At 40.7% G+C, this 18,325-nt stretch overlaps 1 protein-coding gene across 1 annotated transcript in view; it reads right to left on the reverse strand.

Annotated features, from left to right (window-relative positions):
- mcm10 (minichromosome maintenance 10 replication initiation factor) overlaps positions 1-18,278 on the reverse strand; it is a 20,768-nt gene extending 2,490 nt beyond the window's left edge. The window contains exons 1-15 of the mRNA XM_026923848.3: positions 17,335-18,278; positions 16,759-17,010; positions 13,470-13,886; positions 13,122-13,332; positions 11,461-11,626; positions 9,649-9,816; positions 7,412-7,528; positions 7,136-7,329; positions 6,623-6,693; positions 5,098-5,211; positions 3,992-4,109; positions 3,671-3,899; positions 3,037-3,169; positions 2,811-2,944; positions 1,323-1,436 (exon numbers count right to left, since the gene is read on the reverse strand). Coding sequence (XP_026779649.3) covers positions 1,323-1,436; positions 2,811-2,944; positions 3,037-3,169; positions 3,671-3,899; positions 3,992-4,109; positions 5,098-5,211; positions 6,623-6,693; positions 7,136-7,329; positions 7,412-7,528; positions 9,649-9,816; positions 11,461-11,626; positions 13,122-13,332; positions 13,470-13,886; positions 16,759-17,010; positions 17,335-17,341 — 2,445 coding nt within the window. The 5' untranslated portion in view covers positions 17,342-18,278. The remainder of the gene's footprint in view (positions 1-1,322; positions 1,437-2,810; positions 2,945-3,036; positions 3,170-3,670; positions 3,900-3,991; positions 4,110-5,097; positions 5,212-6,622; positions 6,694-7,135; positions 7,330-7,411; positions 7,529-9,648; positions 9,817-11,460; positions 11,627-13,121; positions 13,333-13,469; positions 13,887-16,758; positions 17,011-17,334) is intronic.
- Between the last annotated feature and the right edge of the window lie 47 nt (positions 18,279-18,325).

Here is an 18,325-nt window from a genome sequence, read left to right on the forward strand (position 1 = left end):
GCTGCAGTGTGTACAGGATCACCAAAACTGGACAGCTGAAGACTGGAAAAATGTATCGTGGTCTGACGAATCTCGATTTTTGCTAAGGGACACAGATGGTGGGGTCAGAATTTGGCATCAACAGCATGAATCCATGGACCCAACCTGCCTTGTGTCAACAGTCCAGGATGGTGGAGGTGGTGTAGTGGTGTGGGGAATGTTTCCTTGGCACGCTTTGGGCCGTTAATGCCAATCAATCATCACCTGAATGCCACAGGTATTCTGAGTATTGTTGCTGAACGTGTGCATCTCTTCCTGGCCACAATTTACCATCTTCTAATGGTTAATTCCAGCACAAAGCAAAAGTCGTCTCAAACTGGTTTCATGAACATGACAATGAGCCCAACACCTTTGGGATTTAGTAGAACGGGAGACTCGCGGCATGAAAGTGCACCTGAAAAATCTGCATGAATTGCCTGATACAATCATCTCAACATGGACCAGAATCTCAAAGGACTGTTTCCAACATCTTGTGGAATCCATGCCATGAAGAGTTGAGGCTGTTTTGAGAGCAAAGGGAGGCCCTACCGAGTATTAGTATAGTGTTCCTAATAAAGTGTTCAGTGAGTGTATGTTCATGGAAAAAGTGTATCTGTGTAGAATGCTTTATTATTAATTCTTTATAGGCATCAAGCTCCATATACAGTATATATATATATATATATATATATATATATATATATATATATATATATATATTAATTCAAAGTAAATTTCTTCAAGAAAGCTTAAGAAACTGTAAAATACTTTTTACTGTTTTGCTCCAGTTCATCCTGAGATCTTTATTGTTAGACTGGAATGGCTGCGGTTTTTCCATTCACAGTATATAGTCATGCTGTGTTGAAAATCGTGTAGAAATTCTTGTCTGCCGTATGCTACAGTTTTGCGAGTAGACATTAGGTTGAAAAATGCTGGGGTATTTCTTTAATCAGACAATGCTCCCTCATCTAGATAGCTTCCATACTTAACATGTTAGTGGATGAAAGAATTGTGGTTAGCATGTGGCACTCTGGTGGGCTTTCATCATCATTAGGTTGGCTTTGTGTACACAGACATGTTGACAAGCAGCCATAGCAGCGTAATGATGCAGAACCAATGATTCAGACGTATCTGACAAGAATTAGCAAGAGGCAGGCAGATAAATATGCACTGAGCCACAGACTTTGAATCACTGTTTTTCTAAGTCAACAGACCATTGAGAATGTATCCTTAATGGTTACCTGCTAACAGGGTCAAACCCTGTGTCTATTGTGGGACAGAGAAAGGAACAATGAATAACTTACAGTTTTACAAGTGACTGCTCGACACTTCATCTCCCTGATGCTCTTCATCTTCTCTTCCAACTTCTCTTTCTGTACTAGTGGCTCAAAGTAATCCTGCATGGCCTTCTCCTCCACCTAAACACAGATTTAAATGTAAATAAATAAATAAACCCACAGTATGCAATATTATTTTATCCAAAAATATAAAGCTTCAAATGTTTTGACTTACACGTAATTAGCTAGCCTTTTCTTTATATTTATATATTACTTACGCTTCACAAGATCCACATAGCTCATAGCTTCAGCTCATTGTCACACATTATAAACATTTATTTTTAAGCCCTTCCACAGTTTCTTCTTCACTCCTCCTCTTCACCTGTGCTTATCACGTGAGGGTGGTGTAATATAGAAAATGCAGCTATGCATAAAGATCATCTCGCTAAGAGTATTCTGTCGTATGCTCTGACAACTTTGCACTCAGCATTCTGTTTCAGAGGTTCTCGAAAATTTTGTAGCGAGGGACCCCTTTAACTGTAAAATAAAATTCCACAGACATACCCAGTGCAGATTTATTCCATGAACATTATTTAAATGTGCACAAGAAAATTTTGTCTATTTATAATAACCAAAGAGTTTTCTATTTCTATTTCTAACTTTCCAGACACACAAAACACATAAGGTCCAAGTTACCAATATTTAAGCAATATTGCATGAGCCAAAGATCTGTTTAAGAAATACCACACTCGCAATCGTGCTGCTGTACTGATCGGCCACAAGTACGATTACGAGTGTGATATTGCTTTTATACAACGGTTTTATAAACAAGAAATTAATAATGATTTACTGACATTTCAGACACAATATGGCCGAATATTTAGTTTATTTTTGCTGTCAACTAAAATAGTTCCCAAAGAAAAGCCACAGCCGGATACAGCGTTGCATGTTGCCATGGTAACGCACAGACTGACTGACAGCCCGTAGTAAGTGTAGTAACGGTTTCAGGGTATCAAACTATTGCTAGAACTGGAATACTACGTAGTGAAAAGACGAGTGAAGCAATACGACCTGTGAAATATACCAGTGCTCTTATACTAAACATAAGAACTCTTCGATTGCCGCCAATCAAATTAGGGGACCAGAACTAAGTGCTGTACGATTGTTATTGATATTTTTGAGTTACTGAGGTTTGGATTAAACCCATACAATTGAAGAGACCAATCAAATACACTAAAGGACTCAATAATGAATATCCATGGACCATACTTTCAGAAATCACTGTTCTTTTGTTCATTAAGATTAATACACTGCTGTAATGTTACTGCAGACCAACAAACTGGCCGAGTCCCATTCTGAGTAGTTTGTGATAAACAGCGACAGAGCCTTGTCATAAACTCAGATCGCAACAAAATTGTTTTTATTTATTTTGGGTCAAGCCATGAACTTGTGAATCAAACAGCATATTACTAACAGACTAGGTGGTAACTACTCCACACACATGCACACACCCACCTCCCCTATTATCCAGGAATTTGTAGACTTGGCATTCAGAATGCGCTGAAACTCCTCAGACTGGATATAATCTAGCTGCTCACGCCTCTTCTTCTGAGCTGGCTCTTCCGCCTCCTGCTCTGCTCTATTCTCCCCTGAAATCAGACAGCACATTAAGATCAGTGTGAGCTTAGGGTTTGGTTGGAACCATGGCCGAGCCGTCACACTGTCAAGCTGGAGATCAGACCTTCAGATGAGGCTAGGCTGAGCTCCACTCGGGCTGTGATGTCATTGCTGTTGGGTCGCTTGCGTTTCACAGCGTTAGGGTCATTTTTAACAAGTGACACTCCTTTGGCTTGGAGCTTTTTGACTGCAGCCAGCTGCGAGAGGAGACAGAAGGGAAACAGTCAATGCTACTGACTCACAAACTGACAGGGCCGTTGTTACAGACAACCCTTCAGTGAAGCCCAGTTAGACACTGTCAATAACAATCTCTCAAGCTTTGCTTTGTCACACGAGTCGGGCCTGGCTTTAATGGAGAAGTGTGTAATTTTAAAGTCATCTGCTGCCAAAGTGAACTGCAACTGCAAGGACAAAACTGACAAGCTTTTCCCCTTCCTAACAACCAACCCCACCCCTTAATTAACACTGTTTCAAAAGTCAAGCTGGAAAAAATGAAAACATTTCCAGATCTTTTACATGGCAAAATAGTTCATTTATAAACTATATTAAATTCTATGAAACACTATAACATTATAATCTACTATTTTATTGTATGAAAATGAAAGTGGAATATAAAAACAGGCAACAATAATGATGTATTTTGGTTTTCTCATCATGCTTCCTGCTTAATCGTGATCTGTGATAAAGGGAACACATACTTTTGCAGCCGAGATGCTTTTTGAGCATGGAGGAGGCGACATGTCCAGTAGAATATCGTCTCCCTCTGTGTAGCCTCGTCCTAAGGTGGGTACAGGAGAGGTGGAGAGGCCAGGTTTAGGTGGAGAGGAGCCTTTGGGAACCTCTGAAGCTGCTTTCTGTGAAGGCAGAACTGCCCTGTTTATGGAAGGTCTATCTGGAATCACAGCACCTCCTGTGTTTTGCAGAACCCTGAGAAAAAGTAGTTCAAACAATTCAAGACATTTAATTCTCTCCATCATTCATTCTCTGTGACACACACACACACACACACATACACAGACCTCTTCTGAATTGCCTCTGCCCTCTTCTGCCTGGCCTGAAACCTTTGCTGGTGAAGTGTTTTCTGTTGCTTGAGGAGCTCAGCCGCAGAGATGGACTGAACCGACGATCCGGGAAGTTCTGCGTTAAACACACACAGCAGGAGTGGGAGCCATGAGCACTAACACTAACCCACTCACAAGACTTGACGCATTTATATAATAATAACGCTTGTGCTGGAAAGAGATCTGTACCACAGGGAACTGTTTCTGATTAGTGCACAAAATCAAAACGCTCAAATTTGGCTCTGGTAGAGTAGGGGTGAGTCATATACACACACACACACACACACACACACACACACACACACACACACACACACACACAGGGTTCCCATTCTTTTAACAGAATCATTTTCCAGAGCATTTTCCATGACTTCTATACATCACAGTGTGGAAATCTCATAATGACAAACATCTGCTGGCATACTTAACAATACACTCCCTATTGACCTCTTAATTATCATTTAATCACAAGTGCTCCTGAAATAGTAGAAGTAAACAAATCTAAGGACTAAGAGACCAGGGGCTGGTTATGTTTAAAAGTATGGTTAAGTCTAAATTAATTCAAACTCTTTAAATGCCTGGTTAAAGTTCCAACTATACAGAATCTTGTCCAGGACAAAATTTGCAATAAATAAGTTTTATATAACCGACTCTGGGTGTTTGGATCTAGATGTATGTATGTGTGTGTGTGTGTGTGTGTGTGTGTGTGTGTGTGTGTGTGTGTGTGTGTGTGTGTGTGTGTGTGTTGTGAAGTGTCAGTTGAGAAGACAACACCCTAAAGATTGAATTGCAGTGGCTTAATATTACAACTTTACACAAGCTCTTGCCAATATTTCCAGGTTGTTATCCATTTTCTCAATCCGTAGGTGTTTTTTTTAGAGAAATCATTATAGAAACTGTCGGTGAAATACCAGGTTTTGCAAGGTATGTGGAAACTCTGATGTATCTGACACGTTGCAACACAAAAAGGTTCAGTGGGAGGGCACACACCTCTAACTGTGCATTCTGAATGATTTGTTAACTGTAATATATACATGTTGTGTGTTACCAACCAAGCCAATTACCTTTTGTCTTAGTTTGTCCTAGGTGTTTCTTAATATTTAGTGCTCCTGGTGTAGGCATGGACATTAAGCTTCTGAAGTCATCAGAACATCCCATCACCTCACCTGAACTAATGGCTAGAAATGACAATGAAAATTAATACACAAGCAATTAATCACTCATCATCATATACTCAATCATCACAGTCCCACACACACACACACACACACACACACACAAACACACACACACACACACACACACACACACACAATACGGACAGAACTATTGGGACACCTGACCATTACACCAACAGGGACTTTAATGTCATCGCATTCTAAATACATGGACATTAATATGGAGTTGGTTGCCCATTCATCCAGTAGCGCATTTGTGAGGTCAGGCACTGATGTTGGATGAGAAGGCGTGGCTCACAATCTCCATTCCAGTTCACCCCAAAGGTGTTCGATGGGGTTGAGGTCGGGGTTCTGTGCGGGCCAGTCAAGTTCTTCCACACCAAACTCATCCAACCATGTCTTTTTGGACCTTGTTTTGTGCACTGGGGCACAGTCATGCTGCAATAGAAAAGGGCCTTCCCCAAACTGTTCCCACAAAGTCGGAAGCATAGCATCGTCCAAAATGTCTTGGTATGGTGAAGCATTAACATTTCCCTTCACTGGAAGTAAGGGTCCCAGCCCCTGATAAAACAGCCCCATACCATTATTCCTCCTCCACCAAACTTTACAATTGACTCAATGCAGTCAGGCAGGTAATGTTCTCCTGGCATCCACCAAACACAGACTCGCCCACAAGATTGACAAACAGAGAAGCCTGATTCTTCACTCCACAGAACACGTTTCCACTGCTCCAGAGTCCAATGGCGGCATGCTTTACACCACTCCATCCAACGCTTGGCATTGTACTTGGTGATGTTAGGCTTGCATGCAGCTGCTCGGCCATGGAGACCCATTCCATGCAGCTCCTGCTGCAGTTTTTCTAGTGATATTAATGCCAGTGGAAGTTTGGAACTCTTCAGCTCTGGAATCAGCAGAGGTTTGGCGACTTTTACGCACCATGTGCCTCAGCACTCGGTGACCCCACTCTGTGACTTCACGTGGTCTTCCGCTTTGTGGCCGAGTTGCTGCTGTTCCTACACGTTTCCGCTTTCCACTTACAGTTGACCGTGGAATATCTGGCAGGGATGAAATTTCATGAACTGACTTATTGCAAAGGTGGCATCCTACCACAGTACCACAGTATCACTCTTCAGAACAACCCATGATTTTCACAAATGTTTGTAAATGCAGACTGCAAAGCTAGGTGCTTGATTTTATACACCTGTGGCAATGGGTCTGATTGAAACACCCGAATTCAATAAGAGGTGTGTCCCAATACTTTTGTCCATATAATGTGTACACACAGACACACATACACACATACATATAGGATGGATGGATAGATAGATAGATAGATGGATACATAGATAGATAGATAGATAGATAGATAGATACAATAGACAGCTGTAACTGTTAACAGTCATACTCTTACCGAGATTCTTATTAGGGATGGAAGCCAAAACTGCCTGAATTGAGGGCTGTTTCTTAGGCTGTGGGGCAGTCCTTCAGACAAAACATGATACAGTTCAATTCAATTCAATTTTATTTGTATAGTGCTTTTAAAAATGCACATTACCACAAAGCAGCTTTACAGAAACAAATACATTCAGGATATAAATTTTAAATGTATAAATTTATCCCTAATGAGCAAGACAGAGGTGATGGTGGTGAGGGAAAACTCCGAGACAACATGAGGAAGAAGACTCAGAAGGGAACACATCCTCATCTGGGTGACTTGGGATAGTGCGATTATAAATAATTCCCTTCTATAACTATGTACTACATGATTAAAGTGCAATCGTGTAACCAGAAACATTACATTCATTACAGTTTTCACATGAAGCCTGTTTTGTTGAACTTACCCACTGTTCATACAGTGAGTTTAGAAAACTAAAGCCATTCAAATAAATTTTTTTTTCTTCCATAAAAGAAAGGGTTAACTTACATTGACGGCGCACACGCAAGTGACGACAGCCCCCCGTAGTGGAAGTCACTCTGGCACAGGCGTTCTCTTAAACTTCCACGGCCTTTTCCTTTACGAGGGGCAGTGCCTGTGTAACTGGACTGAAGCTCAGCCCTCTTTGAGCTCATTTTCTTGTATTGTGCTTTAACGTGGTATTGGCAGTACTGGCATTCATACTATTGACAGTAGGGAAAAAAATGAATACAAATCCAATAGAAATGAAAACATGAGTTTCTAGAAGAGTTTCTAGAGACTCACCAAGTTGACTAGCTGTGTGCAGGAATCTCCGTTTTTCTTTTTGGCCTTGCAAGTACCAAAATCCATGGCTTCTCCCAACATCAGAACCTTCTGTGGATGGTCAACTGTGAGGCAAAGCTGTAGAAAGGATATAGATAGCATCTCACAGTAATGGAAAACATCAACTTACTTATAGATGTTGTCCAGTTTGAAGCATATGTCATATAGTGGATATAAAAAGTCTACACACCCCTGTTAAAATGGTAGGTTTTTGTGATGAAAAAAATAAAGCTAAGATAAATCATGTCAGAACTTTTTCCACCCTCAATGTGAAATTACAATGTATACAAATGAAGTGAAAAACAATCAGAAATATTTTAGGGAAAAGTAGGAAAGCTTACAAAGCCTGTACAGTATCTCACTTGTTGAAAGATATCAATCAGGAGAGAGGTATAAAAGCATTTTCAAAACATTAAATGTACCATGGAACACTGTGAAGGCCATCATCAACAACTGGAGAACATGGAGCACCACAGTGACGTCACCAAAAACAGGACGTACCACCAAAATATACAAAACAACAAGGGCAAAAACTTACCAGGGAGGCTGCCAAGAGACCTATGGCAACATTAAAGGAGCTACAGGAATATCTGACAAGTACTGATTACTCTCTGCATGTGAAAACAATCTCTCGTATTCTTCACACGTCTGGGCTGTGTGGTAGGGCGGCTAGACAGAAGACCTTTCTTCACAAAAAACATCCAAGCTCAACTAAATGACCCCAAACCATGTGGCAAAATGTGTTATGGTCTGAAGAGACCAATTCCAAAAGGTATAACAATTCCATTATTCCAAGTTATGTTTGGCACAAAACTAAAAGAACACCATACCCACAGTGAAGCGTGGTGGTGGCAGCATCATGCTTTAGGGCTTTTCTTCAGCCAGAACTGGGGCTTTTATCAAGGTGGAGGGAATCATGAATAGCTACAAATACCAGCTGATTTTAGTGCAAAACCTTCAGGTGTCTGCTAGTAAGCTGAAGATGAAAAGGAATTTCACCTTTCAGCTCGACAGTGACCCAAAGCATACATCCAAATCAACAAAGGATTGGCTTAACCTAAAGAAGATCAATATTTTTGAATGTCCTAGCCAGAGCTCAGACATGAATCCAACTGAGGTGAGGCGACCTGAAGCGAGCTGTGCACAGGAGATTCCCTTACAACTTGATGGATCTAGAATGTTTCTGCAAGAAAGAGTGAGAAAATATTGCCAAGACAAGACGTACCACGCTGATAGACTCTTAGCCAAAAAGAGTCTTTTATTGAGTGGTGTAATAAAATGAGAAGGTGCTTCAACAATGTATTAATTTAGGGATGTGCACACTTACAAAACCTTGCTGCATAAGTTTTTATTTCTCCCAAAAAAAATTCTCTCATTGTTCTCCACTTTATTTGTATACTCTACAATTGCAGATTAAAGGTAAGAAACGATCTGAGAAGATTTATCTTAGTGTCATTTACTTCACAAAAACCTGCCATTTTAACAGGGGTGTGTAGACTTGTTATATCCACTGTATATTTAAACTATATATTGCTTATTATGAACTCTATGCTTCTCTTGATATTCGCTGCAAACCTAGCCAGAATAAAGCAGATACTAAAGACGAATGAACACTTTCCTGAGCTAGATTGGGCATTGTCTGTACTTGTATAACACTGACTCCACTGTTGTTTACAATAAGCAGCTGATTGGATATCAAGATATATATTTTTGTACCCAATAATTCTCCAACTTTTCTGTGTTAAATAGCTTATTTTGTAGACGTTAAACATTTTAAAACGTATTTAGCAGTACTACTAATTATCATAACACACATTTTCTGTTGTGAGAATCATGTTATTTTCCCATAATGGCCACATCCATTATTAACACTAATACCACACAGTCTTTATTAAAATTAATAAAATGATAACACTAGATTATTTGTAAATGAATAGTATCAACATGATATGCAAATCTCCAGTATAGAAATGATTCACTCTGCAGTTTAACAGCTGGTGTCTCCATCTAGTGCTGAACATGCAGAGGAAAATCTAAATCACATAAAAAAAATAATCACTCAGTACCTCATCAGCTAAACTAAAAACACACAAAACATCAGCTAAACTAAAAACACAAGCTTCATGTAATCTAATAAATCAATCATCAATTACATAAAATCTTTACTATTTGCAGTAGTAAGGACAACACTGTCTCACCTCACTGGAGCCATCTTTGTTCTTCATTTGATTGGGGTTGAGTATACCAATCACTGTCCCAGTGTCAGTCTTCCACAAGTCTGCGTGAACAGTCCCAAAGAGGAAGAGCGACACATTCACATCTAGGTTATGAAGGTCATTCAGCTTCCAGATACTGAAGGTTTTCCCCTACAAAAAAAAATGGTTTAAAACATTTGTTTAGTGATTAAATCTAGAAATTGGTCATTTAGCTGCTTCAGACACTGTGATACAATGGATATAAAAAGTCTACACACCCCTGTCAAAACAGCAGGTTTTTATGGTGTGAAAAATGAAACAAAGATACATCATATCAGAGCATTTCCATCTTTAATGTAAAAATTACAACCTGTACAATGCCACTGAAAACCAAACTGACACATTTCACATTTCTTGCTTCAGCTAATACTTAGTTGAAGCAAGCTTTGATTTTATTACACCACTCAGTCTGTTTGGATAAGAGTTGGATAAAAGAGATATCAGCTTGGCACATCTTGACTTGGGAATATTTTCCCACCCTTCTTTGCAAAAACGCTCCAGATTTGTCAAATTGCAAGAGAATCTCCTGGGTTCGGCCCTCTTCAGGTCACCCCATAGGTTTTCTATAGGATTCACATCTGGGATCAGGTTAGGACATTCAAAAACATTGACCTCTTTTTTTTTGCTGAAGCCATTCTTTTGTTGATTTGGATGTATGCTTTGTGTCACTGTCGAGCTGAAAGGTGAAAGTCGGCTTCATCTCCAGCTTTCAAGCAGATGCCAGAAGGTTTTGCACTAAAAGCAACTGGTACTTGGAGCTAATCTTGATTCCCTCCACCTTCACTAAAGCCCCAGTTCCAGCTGAAGAAAAGCAGCCCTAAAGCATGATGCTGCCACCACCATGCTTCACCATGCTTCATGGGGATTTTGCTGAAGTGCTGTGCTGTTTCTGTGCCAAACATACCTTTTACAATTATGGCCAAAAAGTTCAATCTTGGTCTCATCAGACCATAATACATTTTTCCACATGGTTCTGGGAGACCATATATACGTTTTTGCAAACTTTATGAGGGTTTGGATGTTTTTTTTCCGTCAGAAAAGACTTGCGTCTTGCCACCCTGACCCATAGCCCAGATAGATGAAGAATACAGGAGATAGTTTTCACATGACGGGAGCAACCATTACTCGCCAGAACGAGCTGCAGCTCCTTTAATGTTGCTGTAGGCCTCTTGACAGCCTCCCTGACCAGGTTGGTCTTCTCATCAATTATAGAGGGACGTCCTGTTCTTAGCAATGTCACTGTTGTGCCATATTGTCTCCACTTGTTGATGACTGTCTTCACTGTGTTCCATGGCATATCTAATGCCTTGGAAATTGTTTGGTAGCCCTCACCTGAGCTACTTTGAACAATGAGATCTTGTGGATGCTTTGTAAGCTCTTTGTGGCCCATGGTTCTTGCAGTAGGATGTAACCAAGATGACGTCAGAAAAATTCTGCAAGAACAGCTGAGATTTATTTGGAGTTAATCAGAGTCACTTCAGCTGAAGACAGGTGTGTATTAACTACTGTTTCAATCAACTGATGATTGGTTGATTTTGAACACAGCCACATACCCAATTATAAAATTAGATTATTCTAAGTTTTTTTTTTTTTTTTTTTCTCTGAAATGTGTCACGTTGGTTTTCAGTGGCATTGTACAGGTTGTAATTTTTACATTAAAGATGGAAATGGTCTGATATGATTTATCTTTGTTTCATTGTTATATCCACTGTAAATGTCATTATGTAATGCTGAAGCTGATGGTTTGCTGCTTACATTATTCTTGCTTTGTGGGGTGATTTTATTTATCAGCACGGCAAAGGTGACCCAGTCACTGTCCTCTAGATTTTCCCGAGCCAGTCGATCGGGCAGCTGTGAAAGCCGGATCATTCTGCGGTTAGCCATTTTGTGTTCGATTTCTACTGAGGACAGCCGAGGTCTCCTACAGAGGAACAACAAGGGATGAAGACAATGACACCACTGTAACAAGGGTGGCAATATATGACACAATGTCAGTTCAGGTAAAATGATATCATGCAGCAAATACATTACTAGCATTTAGCAATTATATTATCCATGGCTGAAAGCGCTGCACTGCAAAGGGTTTATTAAAATCTCACAGAAGATTATCGGACTTCCACTACCCCCCCCTTGAGGACATCTACAGGCTTCGCTGTCATAGCAGAGCCTGCACTATTATCAAGGACAGCACTCACCCTTTTCACAATTTGTTTGCACTACTGCCACCTGGAAGACGCTACAGAGCTTTAAAGACTCGCACCTTCAGATTCAGAAACAGCTTTTACCCAACAGCCATATGCAAACTGAATTCTTCCTCCCCGTTTCTCTTTCTTCATAACTACCCTTAAAATTTTGGAAGGATGGACTTTGCCATACTACTGCAACGAAATGCACAAGTCAATTTAACGTTGGTTTTTAATAATAATAATAATAATAATAATAATATTGTATGTTTTTTATGAGTGTGAATGTAGATGGATATTAGTTGCATTTCCATGAGAGATACGAAATTTCGTTGTATGTTACAGGCAATGACAATAAAGGTGTTCAAATTCAATTAGGTCTGGAAGTATTTGGACAATGACAGTTTTTGTGATTTTTGCCTTTATACACCACCACAATGGATTTGAAATAAAACAATCAAGACGTGATCGAAGTGTAGACTTTCAGCTTTATTTTAAGAGTTTCCTCAAAAATATGGCTTTTACCATTTAGGAATTACAGCCATTTTCAGCAAAGTTTTCAGGGGCTCAAAGGTATTTGGACAAAGTGACATAATTGTAAATATAACCATAATTTTAATACTTGGATGAAAATGCTTTGCAGTTAATGACTGCCTGAAGTCTGGAGCCCATGTTCTCAAAACTCAAATTCTGAGTTTCCTCCCTGGAGATGCTTTGCCAGGCCTTCACTGCAGTATTTAGTTAAATGCCAACTCCAACCTGATATCAACTCCAGACCTTTCATCTGCTTCATTTGTCTTGAAGTAACAAGGGAATGGACCGCACCTGGTCAAATAACTTCTTGTCAGTCAATTGTCCAAACACCTTTGAGCCCCTTGAAAATGGAGGTACTTTGATGAAAATTTCTGTAATTCCTAAATGGTAAATGCCATATTTTTGAGGAACCTCTTAAAATAAAGCTGAAAGTCTACACTTCAATCACATCTTGATTGTTTTATTTCAAATCCATTGTGGTGGTGTGTAAAGGCAAAATCACAAAAACTTCATTATTGTCCAAATACTTCCAGACCTGACTGTATATGTTTTACTATCAGTCTAACAAATTTTAACTAAATGACACTTTTTAGTCAACGTCAGTCCAGGGGAAATGATTTCCCTTCTAACAAAGGAAAATGATAAGGCTGAATATTGGCACATAATCTATGGCTTCATTAGAAAACACAAAATACACACCTAAGCCTGAGACCTGAGAATTTCTCCACCGTAACATCCTGAGTGACAGATGGTCGGGGTGTGGCCTGTCTTGCAATGGGAAGGGCCACATCAGCACTTTTGCTTGCTGGTGGTGACTTCATTGTGTTGTTGACTGTACTGCTACTTCTCATTGGCTGTGACAACTTGTCATTCACACTCTTACCCAAAACATTCCGGTTTTCTGGGGAGGCTGTTAAAAAAAAATAATAATGATAATAATTTAAAAAAAAAAAAGTTATGGCATTACCTTCAGTTTACGTATTAGCATACTCTTCAGTTTCTATTAATGTCAGTAACTGGCAAAAGATAATAACGATAATTGTCTACCTGCTTTGGGTTGGTGTGCAGTCCTCTGCTTGTTCTGCACTTTCTCAGTCAGCTCTGTTGCTGAGAACTGGGGGGAGGAAAACACTGTAGATGCTCTCTGGGGTGTCTTGCTGCTCTGATTTGCTTTGATTGGTCTGCTGCTCTGCTGAGGTGAAGTCAGAGTCCTGCTGCTCTGCTGAGGTGAAGTCAGAGTCCTGCTGCTCTGCTGAGGTGAAGTCAGAGTCCTGCTGCTCTGCTGAGGTGAAGTCAGAGTCCTGCTGCTCTGCTGGGTTGCTGGTGAACTCTTGGTGCTTGTCTGCCTTTGTGAGGAAGTGTTGTCTTCTGTATGTTTGGACCGGGAGACATCCGCACACTTTTGTGATGCCTCCAGCTGCTGCTGTAGCTTTTGCATCTTCTCTTGCATGTTCCTCAGCTCAGCTGGTGTTGAAAACAGCACCATCAATAAACACATACATGTATGCAAGATATTGCATATGACACTTCTGCTGCTACAAAAATATATATATATATATATATATATATATATATATATATAACAATAATAATAATATAAATAATGCTATCCACTGAATCCAGCACCCAAGACTCTAAGGGTTGTTCTCTGGAGGCTGTGAGGCGGCGACTAGCGATGGGAATGATTAGTAATAAAATAAAAATATAAGGAATATAAGGAGTCTTTTCTTTGGCTGAATCTCAACATGGCACAGAGCATACTAGATATTAGCAATGTTATTTTATACCCTATGGAGTGAGCGTACCGACTGAACGATTCGATCTAACATGAAGATGGCAGCTTTTATGCAAAGTAACACTGAGCTAAATATTCTACATGTTAAAACATGTTAACATTACTCTAGGTAAATAAATAAAATACATCAAATATAAAACATTAATTTTACATTGTGCTAAACACTTGTGGTATTGCCTGCTAAAGCAGCCAGAAGAAGCTTGACCCTGAAGATTGACCCTGAAAGAGATATTTTTTTAGTCACTACACTCCTGTTGAAGATTTCCGGGGCCACACTGTCAGTAGCAAAGTAATTTTAGCCAGAGGTAATTTTACGTTAAGATTTTACTCATTTGGCTGATAATAGGGCCTTTCGCACCGCTTTAGTTCCAGAACTAAATTTACAGTACTAAAGTACTGGGCGATTTTGCGTGAACTATTTCCCAGTACCGTTTAAAGGGTAGCATTCGCACCGACAGTGGGCGCTAGGAAGTGACGTAAGCCAGTCGACAGCGACGTCATTTGTGAGCGGTGTTCAACAACAGAAACAAAGTAGAACAACGTAAACAACCGGAGGATGGAGGACGCTGTGATCGGAGCGGTGTTTTTGTTGTGTCTTGCGGGTTTCACAATAATGGACATGGAATGTCGATGTATACGTAAATCGACTGAAAGAACGGTATGTTTACACGGCGTGTTAAATCATGGCGGGTGAGGGCGTTTTCGTACGCGTTTGGCCAATCAACGTCTACTTACGTCACGGATAGTACCAGTTGTGCTGGTTAGACCCTGCTCCGGAGTAGGAGCTAATTTGGTTCTCGAAAAAGGCAGTCGGTACTAAAATCACACCCAGTTCCGGAGGTGCGAAAACACCAAAAAGTGGGTAGTTCCACAATTAGTTCAGGTACTAAGAAAAGGTTCCCGCGGTGCGAAAGGCCCTAATTTTACCAAAGCAGCTTCCAGTGAAGACAAGATACAACTGTGCAGTTTAAGTTTTTCATTAGTAGCTTAACACCTTAACCACTGAGTCACTACCACTGCTACTACATTATGTGGATGATAACATTAGACTAATCAATGATTTGCATTATTTCCAGCTTTAGCAACATGTCCGTGCTCAGTATGCTTACTGCCTAAGCAAGAAGGCTAAACAAATTCCTCGAGGATATACACCAATCAGCCATAACATTAGAACCAGCTGCCTAATATTGTGTAGCTCTCCCTTGTAGCACCAAAACAGCATTGACCCATCGAGGCATGGACTCCACAAGACCTCTGAAGGTGTGCTGTGGTATCTGGCACCAAGACATTAGCAGCAGATCCTTTAAGTCCTGTAAGTTGTGAGGTGGAGCCTCCATGGATCAGACTTGTTTGTCCAGCACGTCCCACAGATGCTTGATTGACTTGAGATCTGGGGAATTTGAAGGCTAAGTCAACACCATGAACTCTTTATCATCTTCCTCAAACCATTCCTGAACAATTTTTGCAGTGAGGCAGGGCGCAGCATCCTGCTGAAAGACGCCACTGCCATTAGAGAATACCGTTGCCATGAAGGGGTGTATTTGGTCTGCAGCAATGTTTAGGTAGGTGGTACGTATCAAAGTAACATCCACATGAAAGCCAGGATCCAAGGTTTCCCAGCAGAACATTGCCCAGAGCATCACACTGCCTCTGTCAGCTTGTCTTCTTCCCACAGTGCATCCTGGTGCCATCTCTTCCCCAGGTAAGTGACACACACGCACCCGACTTTCCACATGATGTAAAAGAAAACGTGATTCATCAGACCAGGCCACCTTCCTCCATTGCTCCATGGTCCAGTTCTGATGCTCATGTGCCCACTGTAGGAGCTTTCGGCAGTGGACAGGAGTCAGCATGGGCACTCTGACCGGTCTGCAGCTACGCAGCTCCACACGCAGCAAGCTGTGATGCACTGTGTGTTCTGATACCTTTCTATCAGAGCCAGCATTAACTTTTTCAGCAATTTGTGCTACAGTAGCTCTTCTGTGGGATCGGACCAGACGGGCCTTCGCTTCCTACACGCATCAGTGAGCCTTGGGAGCCCATGACCCTGTCGCCGGGTCACCGGTTGTCCTTCCTTGGACCACTTTTGTCAGGTACTAACCACTGCATACCAGGAACACTCCACAAGACCTGCTGTTTTGGAGATGCTCTGATCCAGTCGTCTAACCATCACAATTTGGCTGTTGTCAAAGTCACTCAGATCCTCACGCATGCCCATTTTTCCTGCTTCTGACACATCAACTTCAAGAACCAACTGTTCATTTGCTGCCTAATATATCCCTCCCCTTGACAGTTGCCATAGTAACGTGATAATCAATGTTATTCACTTCACCTGTCAGTGGTTTTAATGTTATGGCTGATTGGTGTATAGTTACAGCATGTTTCACTTGTCAATGGAAAAACAGCAGAATGTGGTATCGCAGATTTGATCCTGCATTGCCCTGTCTTTAACTTTTCTATCTGTAAGTGAAGTACGTAGCTAAATACGATATCAAGCGCAAATCTGTAGCGAAGAAAGTCCAGGAATTTAACTAATCTCACCTTCCAGGTCCTGTCTGGATCTGCTGTGCTCACTTTCTGCTCCCGTGCCCGAGTTCTCCAACGGCGCATCCTCGTCCTCGTCCTCGTCCTCCTCCGGCTCCGCATAACCTTCACCATCTTCATCATCATCATCATCATCATCAAACAGACCATCCAGGTTATCTTCTGCTTCTCTGGAAGAGGAATTCCCTGGATCCTGATCCTGACTCTCCTCAAATAAGGAGAGCAGCATGTCCAGGTTTTCGTCCTCGGCTGCTCGGGATCATAAATCACAAAGCGAGAATTACAGTCTGCTCTTTCCTGCATGTTTGAGCCGCTGTGTAGGAAATTCATGATTTGGATTTTCAACATTATACAACATGGATGAAGCTGTAAACAATAACAGCAGAGGGGAAAGAGTGAGAAATACAAATGACAGCGGACACAGCAGAAGCTTTAGATGGATATAAGATGTTCAATGACAGTCAGATCACAGACGAATAACACGAACATTGCGTCAGGATAAAGATAAGTGTTAATGACCAACACACTGCGATTTCACTCGAACCGGTTTAACCTACAACAAGCACAACTCACCCGTCATCACACCAGCCTTCTCCTCCAGTAAATCAAGAACTGCGGTGCTTCTTTAAATCAGTGGACGACTTAGTTAGTAGGAGTATTAGTTAGTTAGGCAGGAGAGTTAGTTAGGTAGATAGGATTATTAGTTAGGTAGTATGAGTATTAGTAAGTTATCAGAAGAGTTAGATAGTAGGAGAGTTAGCTAGTTATTAGGAGAGCTAGTTAGGTAGATATGAGTGTTAGTTAGTAGGAGTATTGGGTAGGCAGGAGTATTAGTTAGGTAGATAGAGGTATTAGATAGTAGGAAAGCTAGTTAGGTGATAGGAGTATTAGTTAGTTAGGCAGGAGTATTAGGTAGCTAGGAGAATTAGTTAGTTAGTAGGAGAGCTAGTTAGGTAGATAGGAATATTAGTTAGTAGGAGTATTGGTTATTTAGTAGGAGTATTAGTTAGTTAGTTAGTATGAGTATTAGTTAGTTAGTTAGTTAGTATGAGTATTAGGTAGGTAGGTAGCTAGCCAAGGATTAAACAACTTAAGTAGACAGTCTAAGTGTTCAATATAACGTGTAAAATTAAGCTGACACCGATTATATCAACATCTTTCTACAACTTATAGCGAACACAACGTGTGAGCATATTCACTAAAATAATTCCTCAAAAGTATTTAATACGAAGCAGGATAGTTACTCGGCGCTGCTCTGTTCTGTGGTGGCGCGAAAACCGTTAAAACCCGCGAGGACCCTCACAAACACGTCATTTAGAGAGGGGCAGCTATTCCGCCTGATCAAAAATAAAACATTGTAGAAACAGCTGTATCTGCCATGTCGCTCAGAGCACCACACTACAACGATTCTGTTTCATTAATTAATCTGTTCAGTCTGTTTTATGGGTGTCTACATGTTTGTTAGTTAGTTAGTTGTAGTAACACAATGTTCAGGCGGATAACCACAGCTCACGCTGATCTTCATATCATCGCTACCCGGAAGTACATCGTTTACATGTTGTGC

This window comes from Pangasianodon hypophthalmus, chromosome 18 (genome assembly GCF_027358585.1).
Source record: "Pangasianodon hypophthalmus isolate fPanHyp1 chromosome 18, fPanHyp1.pri, whole genome shotgun sequence".
Taxonomy (NCBI): Eukaryota; Metazoa; Chordata; class Actinopteri; order Siluriformes; family Pangasiidae; genus Pangasianodon; species Pangasianodon hypophthalmus.